Below are 20,780 nucleotides of genomic sequence, written 5' to 3' on the forward strand. Positions count from 1 at the left end.
ACCAGGACTTCCACTTTCACAACTGGGTCAAGTGGTGACTTGTAATGCTCAAGATGGACTGATTTGTTTGAACCAAAACCAGGGTCTCCAGCAACAGTGCTTTGATTATGAGATTAGAGTCTCCTGTTGTGACGTTGTGCCAGGGCCTTGTCCATCAACTTCAACTGAAACGACAACTACGCCAACCACAACAACCACACCTACGACAACAATTACAACAACTCCAACAACAACTACGCCTACAACAACTACAACTCCAACAACAACATCACCGACCTCAACAACATCCCCAACCACAACACCATCCACAACCACAAGCACATCACCTAAATCTACAACAAAAACAACAATTTCAACCACAACAAGCTGTACGCAATGCCAGTGGTCAGCGTGGATGGACTTTGGCCCTCCAACAACTGGTGCTAATGGTGGTGAAATTGTACCAATGAAAAGAATAAGGGAGACTTATCCTAACATCTGTAGTGTGCCAAGTAAAGTGGAATGCAGAGCAAAACTCTACCCAGGACTTCCACTTTCACAACTGGGTCAAGTGGTGACTTGTAATGCTCAAGATGGACTGATTTGTTTGAACCAAAACCAGGGTCTCCAGCAACAGTGCTTTGATTATGAGATTAGAGTCTCCTGTTGTGATGTTGTGCCAGGGCCTTGTCCATCAACTTCAACTGAAACGACAACTACGCCAACCACAACAACCACACCTACGACAACAATTACAACAACTCCAACAACAACTACGCCTACAACAACTACAACTCCAACAACAACATCACCGACCTCAACAACATCCCCAACCACAACACCATCCACAACCACAAGCACATCACCTAAATCTACAACAAAAACAACAATTTCAACCACAACAAGCTGTACGCAATGCCAGTGGTCAGCGTGGATGGACTTTGGCCCTCCAACAACTGGTGCTAATGGTGGTGAAATTGTACCAATGAAAAGAATAAGGGAGACTTATCCTAACATCTGTAGTGTGCCAAGTAAAGTGGAATGCAGAGCAAAACTCTACCCAGGACTTCCACTTTCACAACTGGGTCAAGTCGTGAATTGTAATGCTCAAGATGGACTGATTTGTTTGAACCAAAACCAGGGTCTCCAGCAACAGTGCTTTGATTATGAGATTAGAGTCTCCTGTTGTGACGTTGTGCCAGGGCCTTGTCCATCAACTTCAACTGAAACGACAACTACGCCAACCACAACAACCACACCTACGACAACAATTACAACAACTCCAACAACAACTACGTCTCCAACAACTACAACTCCAACAACAACATCACCGACCTCAACAACATCCCCAACCACAACACCATCCACAACCACAAGCACATCACCTAAATCTACAACAAAAACAACAATTTCAACCACGACAAGCTGTACGCATTGCCAGTGGTCAGCGTGGATGGACTTTGGCCCTCCAACAACTGGTGCTAATGGTGGTGAAATTGTACCAATGAAAAGAATAAGGGAGACTTATCCTAACATCTGTACCGTGCCAAGGAAAGTGGAATGCAGAGCAAAACTCTACCCAGGACTTCCACTTTCACAACTGGGTCAAGTGGTGACTTGTAATGCTCAAGATGGACTGATTTGTTTGAACCAAAACCAGGGTCTCCAGCAACAGTGCTTTGATTATGAGATTAGAGTCTCCTGTTGTGACGTTATGCCAGGGCCTTGTCCATCAACTTCAACTGAAACGACAACTACGCCAACCACAACAACCACACCTACGACAACAATTACAACAACTCCAACAACAACTACACCTACAACAACTACAACTCCAACAACAACATCCCCGACCTCAACAACATCCCCAACCACAACACCATCCACAACCACAAGCACATCACCTAAATCTACAACAAAAACAACAATTTCAACCACGACAAGCTGTACGCATTGCCAGTGGTCAGCGTGGATGGACTTTGGCCCTCCAACAACCGGTGCAAATGGTGGTGAAATTGTACCAATGAAAAGAATAAGGGAGACTTATCCTAACATTTGTAGCGTGCCAAGTAAAGTGGAATGCAGAGCAAAACTCTACCCAGGACTTCCACTTTCACAACTGGGTCAAGTGGTGACTTGTAATGCTCAAGATGGACTGATTTGTTTGAACCAAAACCAGGGTCTCCAGCAACAGTGCTTTGATTATGAGATTAGAGTCTCCTGTTGTGACGTTGTGCCAGGGCCTTGTCCATCAACTTCAACTGAAACGACAACTACGCCAACCACACCTACGACAACAATTACAACAACTCCAACAACAACTACACCTACAACAACTACAACTCCAACAACAACATCACCGACCTCAACAACATCCCCAACCACAACACCATCCACGACCACAAGCACATCACCTAAATCTACAACAAAAACCACAATTTCAACCACGACAAGCTGTACGCATTGCCAGTGGTCAGCGTGGATGGACTTTGGCCCTCCAACAACAGGTGCTAATGGTGGTGAAATTGTACCAATGAAAAGAATAAGGGAGACTTATCCTAACATCTGTAGTGTGCCAAGTAAAGTGGAATGCAGAGCAAAACTCTACCCAGGACTTCCACTTTCACAACTGGGTCAAGTGGTGACTTGTAATGCTCAAGATGGACTGATTTGTTTGAACCAAAACCAGGGTCTCCAGCAACAGTGCTTTGATTATGAGATTAGAGTCTCCTGTTGTGATGTTGTGCCAGGGCCTTGTCCATCGACTTCAACTGAAACGACAACTACGCCAACCACAACAACCACACCTACGACAACAACTACACCTACAACAACTACAACTCCAACAACAACATCCCCGACCTCAACAACATCCCCAACCACAACACCATCCACAACCACAAGCACATCACCTAAATCTACAACAAAAACCACAATTTCAACCACGACAAGCTGTAAGCATTGCCAGTGGTCAGCGTGGATGGACTTTGGCCCTCCAACAACTGGTGCTAATGGTGGAGAATTTGTACCAATGAAAAGAATAAGGGAGACTTATCCTAACATCTGTAGCGTGCCAAGTAAAGTGGAATGCAGAGCAAAACTCTACCCAGGACTTCCACTTTCACAACTGGGTCAAGTGGTGACTTGTAATGCTCAAGATGGACTGATTTGTTTGAACCAAAACCAGGGTCTCCAGCAACAGTGCTTTGATTATGAGATTAGAGTGTCTTGTTGTGACGTTGTGCCTGGGCCTTGTCCATCGACTTCAACTCAAACAACATCCCCTACAACGACAATAACCCCAACATCATCAACATCCCCAATCCCAAGCACATCACCTACACCCATAACAACAACCACAAGTTCAAGCACGACAACATGTGAACCATGCCACTGGTCAGCGTGGATGGACTTTGGCCCTCCAACAACAGGTGCTAATGGTGGTGAAATTGTACCAATGAAAAGAATAAGGGAGACTTATCCTAACATCTGTACCGTGCCAAGTAAAGTGGAATGCAGAGCAAAACTCTACCCAGGACTTCCACTTTCACAACTGGGTCAAGTAGTGACTTGTAATGCTCAAGATGGACTGATTTGTTTGAACCAAAACCAGGGTCTCCAGCAGCAATGCTTTGATTATGAGATTAGAGTCTCCTGTTGTGATAGATACTGTCCTGAAACTAGTCCTACAGTTACAACATCTACGCCCGTTGTACATACTGCATCCACATCAACTCCTGCCCATATTTCTCAGAATTGTACTTGCATCTTCGATGGATTAATCTATCCACCAGGTAACTCACATTTACTCATATTTCAATGTTTTTTAATTTACTCACAGTACTCGTAATATTTAGTGATTATATATACCATGTTTTCCTCCTTGTTGTGTTTAGTCGTTATCCGATCCGTTTGTTTTTAGACCATATGAGGGAGAGTTATGTCCATTTTTTTACTTATTATGTAATTTTTAATTTCCTCCAGGTAAAAAAATAATATTTTTTTCAAAAACTACCTTTTAAACAGGTTCCCAAGTATACAATGTTAGTGATGGCGATGGATGGTGTTACATTATGACATGCGTTAAAAATGCCAATGCCGCATGTGTCTTGATTCCACAACTGACCCCATGTGGTGTGACCACAACTTCACCACCTACAACCACACCTCTGTCACCAAACTGTGACAATCACAACCCACCTCTAAAGGTAACACTTCTCACAAATTAGAAACAAAGGTGTTCCAGCGATTTACTTCTGTATTTTTTCTGTACATGTAAACAAAAACAGAATGCATTAATGTGCAAATCGTTTAAACTCTATGTTCAACTGATGCCAGTGCAAAGACAACATATCGGTTTGTGAGGGGTCTGGATGGTTCAGACTTGGCTGTTGGTTAAAATATTTAATGAAGGAATAAACCAGAGACGGAACCCAGAAACAGGATAATGACGTACCCAGGCTAACAGGTATATGCAGACAAGACGCACTGTAGACAAAGTCCATAAGGCTAAAATCTCAGGCTTTGTACTAACTATAAAGAAAGACATGATAGCTAATCAATAATCAGGAGAGGCTGAATATGGATAGGTGGGTTGCAAAGAGTCCGGAGACATGTGACCTCCCAGAGGATTCTGAGAGTTGAGTCCGCAACGGAGTGAGGAGTAGCGGTTTCAGCGGAGCCAGGGAGAGATGTGGCACAGATGTTGATAATGAGAAATTCAGTTTTTTTTTTATTTTTTAAATATACTTTGAAATCAATGCCAACAGTTTCCAGTTTCCTTATACTGGAAAAAAGAACTAGTGGAACATCTCACAACTGATTAGGTTGATTGGCAACAGGTCAGGAACATGACTGGGTATAAAATAAAGCATCTCAGTGAGGCTGGGTCTTTCAGAGGTAAAGATGAGGAAGGGTTCACCACTCTTTGAAAGACTGTGTGGGCAAACTCAAGGACACACACACATACAGTGGTATGCAAAAGTTTGGGCACCCCTGATCATTTTCATGATTTGCCTTTATAAATCATTGATTGTTTGGATCAGCAATTTCAGTTAAAAATATCACATATCAGATGAACACAAAAGTGATATTTGAGAACTGAAATGAAGTTTATAGGATTTACAGAAAGTGTGCAATAATTATTTAAACGAAATTAGGCAGGTGCATAAGTTTGGGCACCCCAACAGAAAAATTACTTCAATATTTAGTAGATCCTCCTTTTGCAGAAATAACAGCCTCTAAACGCTTCCTATAGCTTCCAATGAGAGTCTGGATGTCTCTGGTGTCCAGCAGGCCAACCATGCCCGGTAGGACTCCTTTTTCAGCTTGACAGTGTCTCTCACCTTGGGTGTCCACCACCGGGTTCGAGGATTACCGCCCTGACAGGCACCAACTACCTTACGGCCACAGCTACAGTCAGCCGCTTCAACAATGGTGGAGTGGAACATGGCCCATTCTGAGTCAATGTCCCTCACCTCCCCCGATATCTGGTCAAAGTTCTGATGGAGATGTGAGTTGAAGATCAATCTGACAGGTTCTTTTGCCAGACGTTCCCAGCAAACCCTCACTATATGTTTGGGTTTGCCTGGTCTGATCGGCATCTTCCCCCACCACCTGATCCAACTCACTCAGGTGATGATCAGTTGACGGCTCAGCTCCTCTCTTTACCCGAGTGTACAAAACATATGGCACGACTACAAAGTCAATCATTGAACTGTGGCCTAGGGTGTCCTGGTGCCATGTGCAATTATGCACATCCTTGTACATTCCTCCCAATCACACCCCTCCAGGTCTCACTGTTGTTGCCCACGTGAGCGTTGAAGTACCCCAGTAGGACAATAGAGCACATTCAAGCATCCTTCCCAAGGACTCTAGGAAGGCTGGGTATTCTGAACTGCTGTTTGTTGCATAAGCACAGACAACAGTCAGGACCTGTTCCCCAACCCGAAGGCGTAGGGAAGCTACCCTCTCGTCCACAGGAGAAAACCCCAACATACAGGCGCCGAGTCGAGGGGCTATGAGAAAGCCCATACCTGCCCACCACCTCTCACCATGGGCAACCCCAGAAAAGAATAAAGTCCAGCCCCTCTCAAGGAGATTGGACCTAGAGCCTAAGCTGTGTGTTGAGGTGAGCCCGACTATATCTAGCCGGTATCTCTCAACCTCGCGCACCAACTCAGGCTCCTTCCCCACCAGTGGGGTAACGTTCCAAGTTCCAAAAGCCAGTTTCAGCAACCGAGGATCAGAATGCAAAGGCCCACGCCTTCGGACACTGCCCGATCTACAAAGCTCCGGACCCCTACTACTGCCCCTCCCATCGGTGGTGGGTCGATGGGAGGGGGAAGAACAACCTTTTGAAATGCAAAATAGGTAGCAAAGAACTTTGGGATTCTATCATCTAAAGTACACACTATCATTAAAAGATCCAGAAAATCCAGAAAAATCTCTGTATGCAAAAGGCAAGGCCAAAAAACAATATTGGCTGGCTGTGGTCTCTGAGCCTTTAGGTGGGACTGCTTTTAAAACAGACACGATCCTGTAATGGAAATCACTGCAGGGGCTCAGAAACACTTCTGAAAGCCATCCGCCTTATTTTTAGGGCACAGCTTAATCACCATCTGTGATAGTCTGGGGCTGAATTAGTGCACATGGCATGGTTGACATGCAGATCTTAACACATTTGGCGCATTTTGAAATGAAAAATATACATACAAAGGACACCCTGAACTGTCAAGCAGCTGAAATCCTATGTCAAGGAAGAATGGGGAAACATTTCAGTTTCAAAACTATAGCAACTGGTCTCTTTAGTTACCAAATGGTTTATGAGTGTTAAAAGAAGAGGTGATGAAACACAGTGGTAAACAGGCTCCTGTCCCAATTTTCTAATGTGCTGCTGGCATCAAATTTTAAAAAAGGGTGCAACATTTTTCAAAAATAATAAAACTTCTAAGTTTCAACATTTGATATGGTGTCTTTGTACAGTTTTCAATTAAATATAGGCTTTAATGACTTGCGCATCTTTGCATTCTGTTTTTATTCACATTTTGCACAGTGTACCAATTTCTTTGGAAACAGGGTTACATAACAGAATATATATTTTTTAATTTGTAAAAAAAATGTTTAAAAATCAGAACACAATCATTCTGAGACCATTAAGAAAGCATTAACTTGGGCATCTTTTTGCTGAAAATATATGATGACTTTATGTATTTAGTCGAAAGTGATTCCAGAATGTACAATTATGTTTTGCGCAATGGTGTTTCTTCTCTCGTGGCATAGAACACTGCACTGTGATCTGTAATAGAATATAGGATGTTACGATACATGCCATATTTCCTGAAATCCACCGAGAGTTTCTATTTATGGCGAAGTCTAATTTAATTCCTTTTTTCCAGAATGGTGAAAGTATACCAGTTGGCAATTGCTCCAATATCACATGCGTCGACAGAACAATCAAGCATGAGCATGTGCATTGTGAGCCTGCACCTTTGCCAGTGTGTGTAAACAACTATCCACCAGTAAGCGTCACTGATGATTCCGGATGCTGTTCCAAATATGATTGCCAATGTGAGTACACTGGATAAAATCACTTCAATGGAATGCTAGAATTGCTGTGGACATTAGGGTATACTGAACATCTTGACTGCACAGAAAACTGAGTGTGTTGTGTCTTACTCAGGTATCTGCAGTGGCTTTGGAGACCCTCATTACATCACATTTGATGGAACATACTACCCATTCCAAGGGAACTGCTCCTACGTCTTGGTCAAAGAGATCCATCCAAAATATAACTTCAGCGTCGTCATTGACAATGTCAACTGTGATTCTTCAGATGGCCTCTCCTGTCCTAAGTCCCTGACGGTGTACTACAAAGCCTTCAAGATATTCATGTCACAGGAGATTTCTAATGGAATTGTCACAAACTTGGTAAGCAATTGAATTATTTATATAATTTAATGAAAAATATTGTGTCATTTCTCTAGTGATGCCATTTGTCATTTGTAGCCACCAGTCATTAGGGTACATTCAGCCAGACGCTCATTTTTACACAATTTCTCACGTAGAAATCACAAATTATTTCATGATCAATAAACACCATTCTTTAGTGATCGTGTCCGAGCTTTAGACATTTACTTAGATGCCTCACTTATGACTAGAGACATTCTATGTGATCGTTGTTTCAACACAGCAGAAAGGTGAGAGAAAATCACTGATTCTTGCACATGCAGTCCCCAGCTGACTCTCAGTTCCAGCATGATTTTTATAGACTGTAAATCTAAATAGATTGTACCAATAATAAAATTCAGAGCGGAATAGGTCCAGATCAACGCTTTCAGCTCAAAGCACTGGAAGAAAACTGACACGTCAATTCCATTCAACTCTAATAACTCAGCCACCATTCGGTACTCTCTGTATGTGCTTGAAGTGAGATCAGCCGACTTGTTGGTAGCCCGCTGTCAAATTTCAAAGCCCCTCTGTCGAACAGGTTCTGAACTTCAGGCACGTTGAATTACATGACGGCAAAGCTTGGTCTGTGGGTGATGAAGTCATTGTATCCATCCATCCATTTTCTAAGCCGCTTCTCTGTCAGGGTCGCGGGGGGGTGCTTGAGCCTATCCCAGCAGTCTTCGGGCGGAAGGCAGGCAGACACACAGACACAGACAGTCACTCACACCTAGAGGCAATTTAGCATGTCTAGTTGGCCTGACTGCATGTCTTTGGACTGTGGGAGGAAACCAGAGAACCCGGAGGAACACAGGGAGAACATGCAAACTCCACACAGAGAGGACCCCGGTCGCCCGGCCGGGGAATCGAACCCAGGCCCTCCTTGCTGTGAGGCAACAGCGCTACCCACCACGCCACCGTGCCGCCGAAGTCATTGTATGATTCTTAGAAAGTTTGTTTCCCCTTAGATTTACGTCAACAATAAGCGAGTCGTGCTGCCATTTGAGAACAGTGACATCCGAATAACAGACAACGGCATTGAATCACTGGTGGTGATACCAGCGATTGGAGCACAGGTCACATTCACTGGAATGATGTTTTTCATCAACCTCCCATGGAAAAACTTCCACGGTAACACTGAGGGACAATGCGGTAAGTTTATATTCTCTTTTTTACTAAATGAATGATTAGTAGTTGCGACATGCAGAGTAATTGTAAGATAATGTATGTTTTCATCTCTTGCTTTCAAAAGGCCACAACCTTTGTTGAAACTACAGTCGATTAATTAATGTTTTAATGATTTATATGTGATTGTAATGATTTGGATAAAAATGCGTCATTTAAAGCCTTCATTCTTAAAGACAGCTTGCCTTGCAGATTAAAAGGACTTTCTCTTCTCTAATACATCACTATTTATTTGAGAAAAACAAAAAAATGCATTAAAAAAGTAGTATTTAAAAGGCTACTACTGTAAAAATATTATGGAATAATAACATTTTTATTATTATAAAAACATATATTATTATAATTATATAAAATGAATACTGAAATGCTGTCCTTACTACTATATCGCTGCTGTGGGAAGAATTGCATTTTTGTCATGTTTCAGTTTTTATCATAATTTGAACATGCCTGTTGACCTTTTTAATTTAAAAACAAATTTAATGATGAATGGATCAAAAGAAACGGCCCAAAATGACTTATAAAAAATTCTGGTTCCATTAAAAGTAAAAGACTTACCTTAAACGTAAAGTAGGTTTTCTCCTTCTCCTGTAAAGTTTCCATTTTGGAGATACGAGGTTTTCTTCCGACAGCAGCAAATGACTAAAATCTAAATTCTGATATGGGATATGTTTAAAATAACAGAGTACTGTGATGCATGCTTTTGTCTTTACATGCTTTAAAAATTCACTCTTATTAGTAATGCCCTCACGTACTGGGCTAAATATATGTATTATCCAAAGAATACATCTAGAGATGACCGTGAGACTAAAACTGTCCATTGATCCAAGTGGTTGACTGTTACTGTTGGTTTGATTTGTTTGATTGTAACTAATTTTAACAACTTTTCAGGAACATGTGATAATACCCGCACTGATGACTGCCGCCTGCCAAATGGCACTGTTATATCATCATGTGAAAAAATGGCTCCCTATTGGCATGTTCATGACAACAATGGCTCCTGCGAATCAGTTCCACCTACACTACCACCAGTGCACTGTACCAATTATTCAATCTGCGAAATTATTAGAAGCAAGTAAGTACTCCTACAAGACCTGAGGTATTTTGAGATTGTGGCATTCTTGACTTGGAAGCCTGTTCCTGCCACGAGAAGGAATAAATTCTTCTGTTGTCAGCAGTATCAAAATATTGTCAAAATACGGACTTAAATTTATGACTCATTTTCTCAAAATACTGACTTATTACCTCAAAATAATGACAAAACATTGACATAGTATCAAGAGGTGAAGAAGAGGGTGCAGGCAGGATGGAGTGGATGGAGACGGGTGTCAGGGCTGATGTGTGACAGAAGGATAGCAGCAAGAGTGAAAGGGAAGGTCTACAAGACAGCAGTGCGTCCTGCTATGATGTTTGGTTTGGAGACTGTGGCTCTGTCTAAAAGACAGGAGGCTGAGCTGGAGGTGGCAGAGATGAAGATGCTGAGATTTTCGTTGGGAGTGACCAGGCTGGACAAGATTAGAAATGAGCAGATCAGAGGGACAGAGAAGGTGGAGCAGTTTGGAGATAAAGCTAGAGAGGCCAGGTTGAGATGGTTTGGACATGTGTTGAGGAGGAATAGTGGATATATTGGGCAAAGAATGTTGGAGATGGAGCAGCCGAAAGAAGAAGAAGAAGAAGAAGAAGAAGAAGAAGTATCTCACTTTATTCTTTTCTAAACATTTTGGCTCAGAATCTCAAAATAATGACGTATTTTCTCCAAATAGTCATTTAGTATCTTAAAATAATCACTTTAAATCCTCTGAATAGACTATATTAAATATGAAATATATTAAATATGAATACACACACACACATTTTCTAAGCCGCTTCTCCCTCAGGCTCGCGGCGTGGGGGGGGGGGGGGTGTTTGGGTACTGGAGCCCATCCCTGGAGCGGTCATCGGGCGGAAGGCAGGATACACCCTGGACAGGTCGCCAGTCCATCGCAGGGCAGACAGACAGACACAGACAGTCACTCACACCCACTCACACCAAGGGGCAATGTAGCATGTCCAATTGGCCTGACTTCCGGAGGAAGCCCACGCAGACATGGGGAGAACATGCAAATTCCACACAGAGGGGACCCCTGAATATATGTATATATATATCAAGAATGGCTTATCGTCTTAAACAGTTGACTATCAAAATAATGACTTGAGATACTATATTGCCACAATCCCAACGCAGTGAAAAGTTTGAGAAAATAAGTCTTTTTTGAGGCACTAAGTCAATATTTTGACATACTGTTCCAAGAAACAAAGAAGGAGAAAAACACAGGCAATTTCTGCTCCTCTGCCTGGCAGGAATGGGCACCCATATATATAATAACTATATTTTACCCGGTGATATGTTTCGTAACCCAGAGTAATGTTGCTGAACCCTTGTGTTGAGTACTTGCTGCGGAATTCACTCTGTTCTGTGTTCTTTCGATCTTTTCAACAGGGTCTTTGAGAAATGCCACAAGCTCGTCCCTTATGAGCCTTTTGTCATGGCCTGCAACTTTGATGTTTGCCACATTAACAACGTGTCTATTGGCTGTGCTAGTTTGCAAACGTATGCAGAGGAGTGTGCTCTGGCAGGAGTATGCATCGACTGGAGAGGAGCCACGAATGGAACATGTCGTAAGTGGACAGAGGTTGCAGCATATTACACAGGAGCATGTCTGACAGGCCACTAGGGTCACCAAGATAATGACTCGTTGCCAAAATGAATAATTAGTGACCAGAATTACAGGAACATATACATTGTATTTAAATTTAACAAGAACACTTCAGTAACAACAACCAGCCAGGTGTTGCTTTTAGCTAAGAGTCGACGTCCACTTCTTTTTTTCATTATTCCAGTCAAACCAGGGATTGATGTGAAAGAATCCTCCTTATTACAATACAGACAACCATTTGATTCCCATGACACATCTCCATCTTCTTGATCTTCATTATGCTTTGATCAGTTGGCACTGGGCTGTCAGTGGGATCGCTGAAGATCACTGCATAAATTAGTCATGAACTACAGGGTGATTCAAAAAGATTCATCCGATTTCAAATGATTTGCTTCACTTGTAATCATTACGGAGCAATGCAGTGAACTGTGAATTGTTGAAATGAGCATAAAGTTTATTATGTCATTTTACAGGTGCTCACTGTGAACCTCCTCCAGCTGTACCACATATATGGTGCTTTGAAATCGGATGAATCTTTTTGAATCACCCTGTAGTTTCGCCTCGTCACCCAGCAAAGAATGCGCTGCATCTTTTGCATTTATCATTATTTAAGCCAGTGTTTTATTCAATCAGGCTACAAACAAATAGCACTGAGATCTAAAAGGATGTCTGTTGTCTTCACATTAAGTACTGTGGCTCTACCATTAATGGCACAGCTGCTGAATCCCTAGTTAGTACTGTGTACAACCAATGTGTAATGTGGCCAGGGGCAGCAGGTGATGGGCGCCTGCATATAACTGTCAATTTGTCAATTTTACTCACTGAAGTCTCAAACTTTTCTGTCTCACACTCACAGCTTTCAAGTGTAAATCACCCAGAGTATACAAAGCTTGTGCTCCTCAGGTTGAGTCAACTTGTGATCTGAGGTACTGTACAGTCCAATACAAATATACACTTACTTGCTGAAGAAATGGGGTTTAACAGAAAAACAGCATCGCAGTGATGTTATGTTGTGCGCTCTTACAGATATAACATGAAATTTATAAGTGAGCCCAGTCCATTCAATGCTTTGGGAAACATCATTTGGGAGGGCTGCTACTGTCCAGATGGCACTACATTGCTGAACCCATTTTCAGATGTCTGTGTTCCCACTTGTAGTAAGTATTCATTTATTAATATATCTATTATTTTTGAACTTTTTATGAACTGTTGTCTTATTACTTTAGACCTCAGTCCATGTGAGTGCTAGGTTTTTTCAAGCGTACTAAATTAACAATACATACTTTTTTTTTTTTTTAATCATCATCAGACATCTGCCTGCTGCCAAATGGAGGGTGGAAACAGGTAAGGTCACCATCAGTTGCAAAACTTTTATACCAGTAGTTTCACTGTTTTTTTGCTAAAAAAAAAAATGATTCATTTTAGGCTGGTACCACATGGACTAACGGCTGTGAGACCTGCACATGCGTTCCCGAAACTCTGACTCTGAACTGTGTGGGTCCAGCATGTCCCGCACCACAGCCGGTTACCTGCGATCAGGAAGGTCAGGTGAAGATCACAGAGACGGTGGGCTGCTGCCAGAACCTCACATGCGGTGAGTGGTGTGACTCGCTTGGTTTATATACTGCAAAAACAGCAAAATTGTGCTCCTTTGCAAAGATTACAGCTCAGTGGCTGTAGTAATTCTACATAAGGCATTCTGGCATCTAATGCATCCATAGAAAGGCATAATTAACCCACTCATTTTCAGATTTCATTACAGTGGTAGTGATAGGAACCAGGGGTCACCATGACTACCACACAAATACAGACGAACCACACAAATAACACAAATACAGTGAACCTACACGTGTCTTCTGGGTTTCATATGCGTTATGCATATGTGTTAATGATGGCAAAATAGTGGAAAATAGCCTTTCGTGTAACCCTCCGCCATGAATTCCTTTAAAGAAATACAGTATAACCTAAAAGCCTATGCCAAAACAATTGTGACACAGTGTCTCAGACATCAGGCAGTGAATTCATAGCCATTTCATGTAGGAACTTTCTGTGGGGGAGATTTTAGAGGTGGACGTCTGGTTCCATTCACCACCACTGTGAGCAGTTCTGACTCTGTAAGTTTCTCTAGAATAGAGTTTCACACCAAACTGCTCTGAATGAACTTTGCTTACATGTTAACCAGTATATTATGGAGAAACTTTGGAAAATTCTGCTTTAGTTTTAATGTCAAAAACTGACAAAAAAAGGCAAAAATGTAAAGGATAGCTTTTCTTTCAACAGCAATTTCATTAAATTCAAATCATGATAAATATCTCCCCTTCTGCAGAGCTGTGAGTCAGAAATAATACATATCATATTAAAGCAATTCTTTTATCACAGGCAACAATTGCTTCTAAACAATGTTAAGGGTTAAATTTATATCAGCTGCAATGAAATTCATTTTTTAAGCTTTAGATTAAGCCAAAAAAAACCATTTGGTTAAAAGGTACGAGTGAAAATTCAGGGTACCTCCTGTTTTGGCGGCAGTCGTGGGCTTGAGGTTAGGGATCTGGCCCTGGGACCGGAAGGTTGCCGGTTCGATCCCCAAGGCTCATAGTCCATGACTGAGGTGTCCTTGAACAAGACACCTAACCCCCAACTGCTCCCTGGGCGCCGTGCATAGGGCTGCCCACCGCTCCGGGCAAGTGTGCTCACTGCCCCCTAGTGTGTGTGTGTTCACTAGTGTGTATGTGGTGTTCCACTTCACGGATGGGTTAAATGTGGAGGTGGAATTTCCCCAGTTGTGGGATCAAAAAAGTATCACTTATCTTATATACACGGCTACCTTTTCTGAGCAGAGATAAAGGTTTAAACTACACTGTAACTGGATAACTATTACAGTGAAAAATGGCTTTGATGCTCTCAATCTGCGGTTACATTTACATGTTTTTATTGATTTTTTTATATCTTCCCACAGTGTGCAATGGCCATCTTTGTCCTTCTGAGAAGCTTACATGCCCTGTTGGATACATTCAAGAGGTTGTAATGGGACCTTGCTGTCCGAAGTATACATGTGGTGAGTGGAGAACAGCATGCGTCTATACTTGCGTACGTATGTAATCTATCGCGACAAGCTGCATAGATGTAGACTGTATGTTAAAAAGACTGCTGTGCTCTTTTACAGAGCTTAACGGAAAAGTCTGCGTGTTCAACAATACGGAATATAAGGTAAGACCGATTCTGAACTTGACCCCCAGTAGGATGCAGTTCGAGAAGTATGCTTCTGATCAAGCTTTTCCTTTTAAGCTTTTCCCTTTCCATTTAGTCATAAATGAGTTCAAGTATTTTGGTGCTTGTTTGGTTTATTGCAAGCAGTTCATGTACGCTTTTGTTGAATTACAGCCTGGTTCAGCTGTGCCTATGCAAAACTGTGAACAGTGCATATGCAGTGATGAGATGGATCAACAAAATCAATGGCACAAAATTGACTGTCAGCCTCTTCCATGTGACACATTCTGCCCCCTGGTGAGACTAGAGACCATCTTTCTGAGATTCATGCTGTCAAATTACTGTTATTACTGTTAGTTAAAAGGTAAACACTGTAAACAGTGTCAGTTAATCTATATAGAAACAAAGATGAACCCAAAAAAGTGCTGTGGAAGACAACTAAAGTGTGATTTTTACTTTTTATGTGTTCAGCTACTCAAAGATTTGAGAAATTCAGTTTCTTCAATTTCTTCTTTGACATTCAGGGATATGAGTACCAGCCAGTTCTAGGGCAGTGCTGTGGAAACTGTGTGCAGACCAGCTGCGTGGCCACGTTAGGGAACATCACCGAAACCATTGAGGTGAGTTTTTTCTGCGTCTGCAAACAGGCTGCTACTTTCTGGATGCTTAAAAGCTTAAATTCCTAGCTGATTATCTTATAAGTCATTGGTACCTATTAAAATTTCATTTTTTACAACATTTAAATTTGGCAGCTGTCTTTTACCTTCTGGGTACATTTCATGACAAATTCGCAAAAAATGACATTTTATACTCTTCTATAAAGTCCCCATTTCTGAGATGTAAGGTTTTGTTTTAACAGCAATGACACTTTTAACACTCACCTGCATTTCATTTTATTTTATTTTTATTCATATTTTGTCTAATGTTTTCTTGGAAATCAATAAAAATGTTTAAATGTTTGTTAAATAAGCTTTTCAAGCTCCTATTTACACCTTGTTATGATGTAAAAATGGGTTGAAATAAAAAAAAAAGCATCCAATATGTATCCAAAAATAACTCTACAGGTCTGAACATGTCATATTAAAGCAACAAACACAAAAATAAATGCGGTATTAAACTTACCCATGGTAAATAAACAAGGCTGTCCATCAATGTTGCATCGCATGCAGTATCTTACCTCTTTCACATTCACTGATTCTTCTTCACTGCTGCTGATAAACACTGGTTTCTTCTGTTTCTCCACAGCCCGGTCAAATCTGGACTCCATCTAGTGATAAATGTTTGAAGTATGAGTGTGTGAAGATTGGAACACAGTTCATCGTAATTGAGGCCAAGCTTGTTTGTCCAAAGATCAATGAAGACGACTGTATTCCTGTAAGTTGGCAACAATCATGACCACGAAAATGGATTACAATGAACAAACTGAAACAGTTGTTAATAATAATCGCATTAAAGTGATATTGAGTGTTAGCGCTGTGCTATAAAAATGGCCCAAACCTGACAAAACAATAATGCATGATTTTTTTAATCATCTATGAATTACATGGACACAGAACATAACCAGATCAAAGTAAAATGCCACTTTGCTGCTTTTATAAGGAACTCGCCAACCTAATCTTTTCCTCTTAACACAGGGAACGATAGTCGTTGGTCCCGATGGTTGCTGTGTTACCTGTGAGTGATTAAAATCTGTCCTGGTTGACATTCTATTGAAACTACACACTTCTATAAATTTATGCTGAAATTCAAATTCACTAATGTAAATTTCATGATCTCTCTCAAGGCATAAACAAGACGGAGCACTGTGGTGTAAGCAAGAGCTCCACGTACCTCGAGAGCAATGGCTGCAAAACTACAAACCTTGTGGAGATGACGACTTGCAAAGGCTCTTGCAGCACATCGTCTGGGTAAGTGATGAAAATCTCCATCAAAGTAGAGTTAGAAACGTGCCGGGGGCAAAAACGGCACAACTGTGTTGAATTATAATTTGACACAGGCACTGAATAAACGTGTGGAGGCAGTAAAGTAAAAGTCATTCCGCAGAAAAATGTGTATAGAAATGTTTCGTGGTAGTGACGCTCTCTCCATCTGCTTCTCCTCAGATACTCAGTGCAAACCAGAGCAATCCAGCACTCATGCTCCTGTTGCCAGGAACTGGTCACCAGCCAGAAAGAAGCAACACTCATCTGTCCAGACGGATCAAAGGTCATACACACTTACATCTTTATTGAAAAGTGTGGCTGCACGGAGACGGAATGCACAGCGAGGGAGGCTGCTGCTGTCAGGCAGCGCCGCAGAAGACGGTGATCTCCATGCTCAACCTGCTCAAATCAACGTTAATCTATTTATGACTTTATTTACAATTCAGTTTGCTTATCTGAATCACTCTACAACCTGAAAAAAATGGTATCTGTACTCTCATAATTTCTTTTCTGATGCTTAAAATTCAATAAATGTCAGCAGTGAACACGCCATTGCCTCTCATTTACATAGAAAGACAGAAGATATGACTGGAATAAGGTATCAGGCATGATCATCATATTCTAAAGTCAGGGGTACCAGTGATGTTGGTTTAGATGCTTAATTTAACTATGAAAGGTTATACAGTAACTCACACTCACACCCCTCAAATTTCTGCAAATATTTTATTCTATCTTTTCATGGGACGACACGATAGAAATGAAACTTGGATATAACTTGAAGTGGTCAGTGTGCAGCTTGTATAGAAGTGCAGATTTAATGTCCTCTGAAAAGAACAGAACACACAGCCATTAATGTCTGAATAGCTGGCAACACAAGCTTGGGCATGGGATTCACCAGAGCTGCACGGGTTGCTACTTGAATCCTCTTCCACTGACATCACGGAGCTGGTGGATGTTAGACACCTTGAGCTCCTCCTACTTCTGATTGAGGATGCCCCCCACAGGTGCTCAATTGGGATTAGATCTTGAGACATACTTGGCCAGTCCATCATCGTTACATTCAGTAAGGCAGTTTTCATCTTGGAGGTGTGTTTGGGGTCATTACTGTGTTGGGAAAAAGCCATGCCACGCAGTTTCCGAAGGGAGGGGGTCATGTTCTGCCTCAGAAGGTCACAGTGCATGTTGGAATTCATGTTTCCTCAATGAACCGCAGCTTCCCAGTGCTGGCAGCACTCATGCAGCTCCAGACCATGATGCTACCACCACCATGCTTGATTGTAGGCAAGAGGCAGTTGTGTTGGTGCTCCTTACCACACATGCTGGACACCATCTGAGCCAAACAAGTTTATCTTGGTCTCGTCAGACCACAGGACGTGGTTCCAGTAATCCATGTTCTTGGACTGCTTGTCTTCAGCAAACTGTTTCCGGGCTTTCTTATGCGTCAGCTTCAGAAGTGGCTTCCTGCTGGGACGACGGCCATTCAGACAGAGTTGATGCGCTGTGCGGCGTATGGTCTGAGCACTGACAGGCTGACCTCCCACTTCTTCAACCTCTGCAGCAATGCTGGCAGCACTCATGCGTCTATTTTTTGAAGTCAACTTCTGGATATGATGCTGAACGCATGGACTCAATTCTTTGGTCGACTCTGGCGAGGCCTGTTTGGATTGGAACCTGTCCTGGAAAACCGCTGTATGACATTGGCCACCGTGCTACAGCTCAGTTTCAGGGTGTTAGTAGTCTTCTTATAGCCTAGGCGTCTTTGTGGAGAGCAACAATTCTATTTCTCACATCCTCAGAGAGTTCTTTGACATGAGGTGCCACGTTGAATGTCCAGTGGTCAGTATGAGCGAATTGTACCCAAAACACCAAATTTAACAGCCCTGCTCCCCATTCACACCTTGAACCTTCTAACGCTAACGAGTCACATGACACCAGAGAGGAACAACGACACATTGGGCACAATTTGGACGTGTTCACTGTGAGGTGGACTCACTTGTGCTGCCAGCTGTTTAGACATTAATGTCTGTGTGTTGTTCTTTTCAGAGGACAGTAAATCTGCACTGCTGTACAAGCTGCACACTGACCACTTTACGTTACATCCAAGTTTCATTTCTACAGTGTCGTCACATGAAAAGATAGAATAAAATATTAGCAGAAATGTGAGGGGTGCACTTACTTTTGTGAGATACCATATGTCAATGTAATGTGATAGACAACAAAAAACTGTTTTAGGTTTTTTGCTCATCTTTACCAAAGGTACCAAAATTTATGGACAGCACTGTAAATCCTGCAGGAGTCCTCTAAAAGCCTCTTAAAATGTAAAATTCTTTAGTGGGTCCAACTTAAAAACACATTCTGTGATGCACAACACAAGAAGTACAAAACTGTAAGACTGAAATTTCAACTCAAAGTCTATATAAACTCTTATGCTAAGAACCAGGAGAACAGAGATTTACAAATAAATACTACTGGGTCACAATATAAAGGTTCCACCATGAGGCCAAACACTGTAAAGCAAGTTTTGTAGCTGCCGTTGTTTTAAATCTGCGAACAGTTAAAAAGTTAGTATACAGGATGAAGTGAAGAGAAAACATTAAAAATGTTCCAAACAAACAATAGAAGCAGCTGACACTTGCTACAGGATAGCCAGCTGGTAAAAATCTGATATATAAATCAATAAAATTATAATATAATCTGTAATATATACTGTATATATAAATGCCTAGTGAGTTGGTTTATATAACAATGACTTTTATGACAGTGGCTCTAAATACAATGCTGATTTTACTGTACTGTACATGTACATTATGTAACCTAATGTATAAGCACTATATAAATGGTACAATGACGGTCCTTAAGCTCTACATTCACTCTTCCAGAGAAAACGTTCATATTCATTCCTTCCCATACGTTTCCAAAACTGTGAGGGTTTCACACTAAAAGTCAAAAATATACACGATAATTCACAAAATAATCAAAATAATCCCAGACACTGCATCTATGATATGACTGTCCAAAGTCCAGCCCCAGGGCAAAATGTGGCCCACAGACAGATCCTAACAGTGTCCTGCTGGCCAGTACACTGCAGTTCTTCCTTTCACCTGATGGTGGCAGCAGTCCTGTAAATTTACAGTACACCGTGCTGCACTGTGGTAACAAAGATGGGTATAGTATTAAATGCCTTTCTTCTCTGACTAGACCTGCAGCTTCATTTATTTATTGATTTTTTCATTGAGAAGCACAGCAAATGCATGTACATCATTTTAAAGGACCATATTTAATTTAACATCACAATAAATATCCAGGAGAGGAGAGGGCAGAGAAACTAAAGCCAAGCGGGTCCCACAGAACTAACTTCTTATGGATATAAAGGAGGACCAGTGCATCTTTATACAGTCATAGGAAACATTATGCTACATAAATGTTGTTGTTATTATTATTATTATTATTATTATCCATCCATCCATCCATTTTCTAAGCCGCTTCTCCGTCAGGGTCGCGGGGGGAAGCTGGAGCCTATCCCAGCAGTCTTCGGGCGGAAGGCAGGATACACCCTGGACGGGTCGCCAGTCCATCGCAGGGCAGACAGACAGACACAGTCAGTCACTCACACCCAGGGGTAATTTAGCACGTCCAATTGGCCTGACTGCATGTCTTTGGACTGTGGGAGGAAACCGGAGAACCCGGAGGAAACCCACGCAGACACGGGGAGAACATGCAAACTCCACACAGACTCGCTGTGAGGCGACAGCGCTACCCACCATAATATTATTATTATTATTATTATTATTATTATTATTATTATTATTATTATTATTTCAGCCCACTGGTATTTTGAAATGAAATC

At 41.7% G+C, this 20,780-nt stretch overlaps 1 protein-coding gene across 1 annotated transcript in view; it reads left to right on the forward strand.

Annotated features, from left to right (window-relative positions):
- muc5f (mucin 5f) overlaps positions 1–17,478 on the forward strand; it is a 55,888-nt gene extending 38,410 nt beyond the window's left edge. Inside the window, 19 exon segments of the mRNA XM_037545360.1 lie at positions 2–3,773; positions 4,006–4,187; positions 7,377–7,548; positions 7,661–7,908; positions 8,895–9,078; positions 10,000–10,183; positions 11,588–11,766; positions 12,661–12,730; positions 12,831–12,961; positions 13,114–13,148; positions 13,230–13,398; positions 14,761–14,859; positions 14,968–15,011; positions 15,186–15,308; positions 15,536–15,631; positions 16,257–16,385; positions 16,646–16,685; positions 16,795–16,918; positions 17,114–17,478. Of these exon segments, the coding sequence (XP_037401257.1) occupies positions 2–3,773; positions 4,006–4,187; positions 7,377–7,548; positions 7,661–7,908; positions 8,895–9,078; positions 10,000–10,183; positions 11,588–11,766; positions 12,661–12,730; positions 12,831–12,961; positions 13,114–13,148; positions 13,230–13,398; positions 14,761–14,859; positions 14,968–15,011; positions 15,186–15,308; positions 15,536–15,631; positions 16,257–16,385; positions 16,646–16,685; positions 16,795–16,918; positions 17,114–17,318 (6,186 nt within the window). The 3' untranslated portion in view covers positions 17,319–17,478.
- Positions 17,479–20,780: the final 3,302 nt, after the last annotated feature.

Source organism: Pygocentrus nattereri, chromosome 15, assembly GCF_015220715.1.
Source record: "Pygocentrus nattereri isolate fPygNat1 chromosome 15, fPygNat1.pri, whole genome shotgun sequence".
Classification (NCBI taxonomy): domain Eukaryota; kingdom Metazoa; phylum Chordata; class Actinopteri; order Characiformes; family Serrasalmidae; genus Pygocentrus; species Pygocentrus nattereri.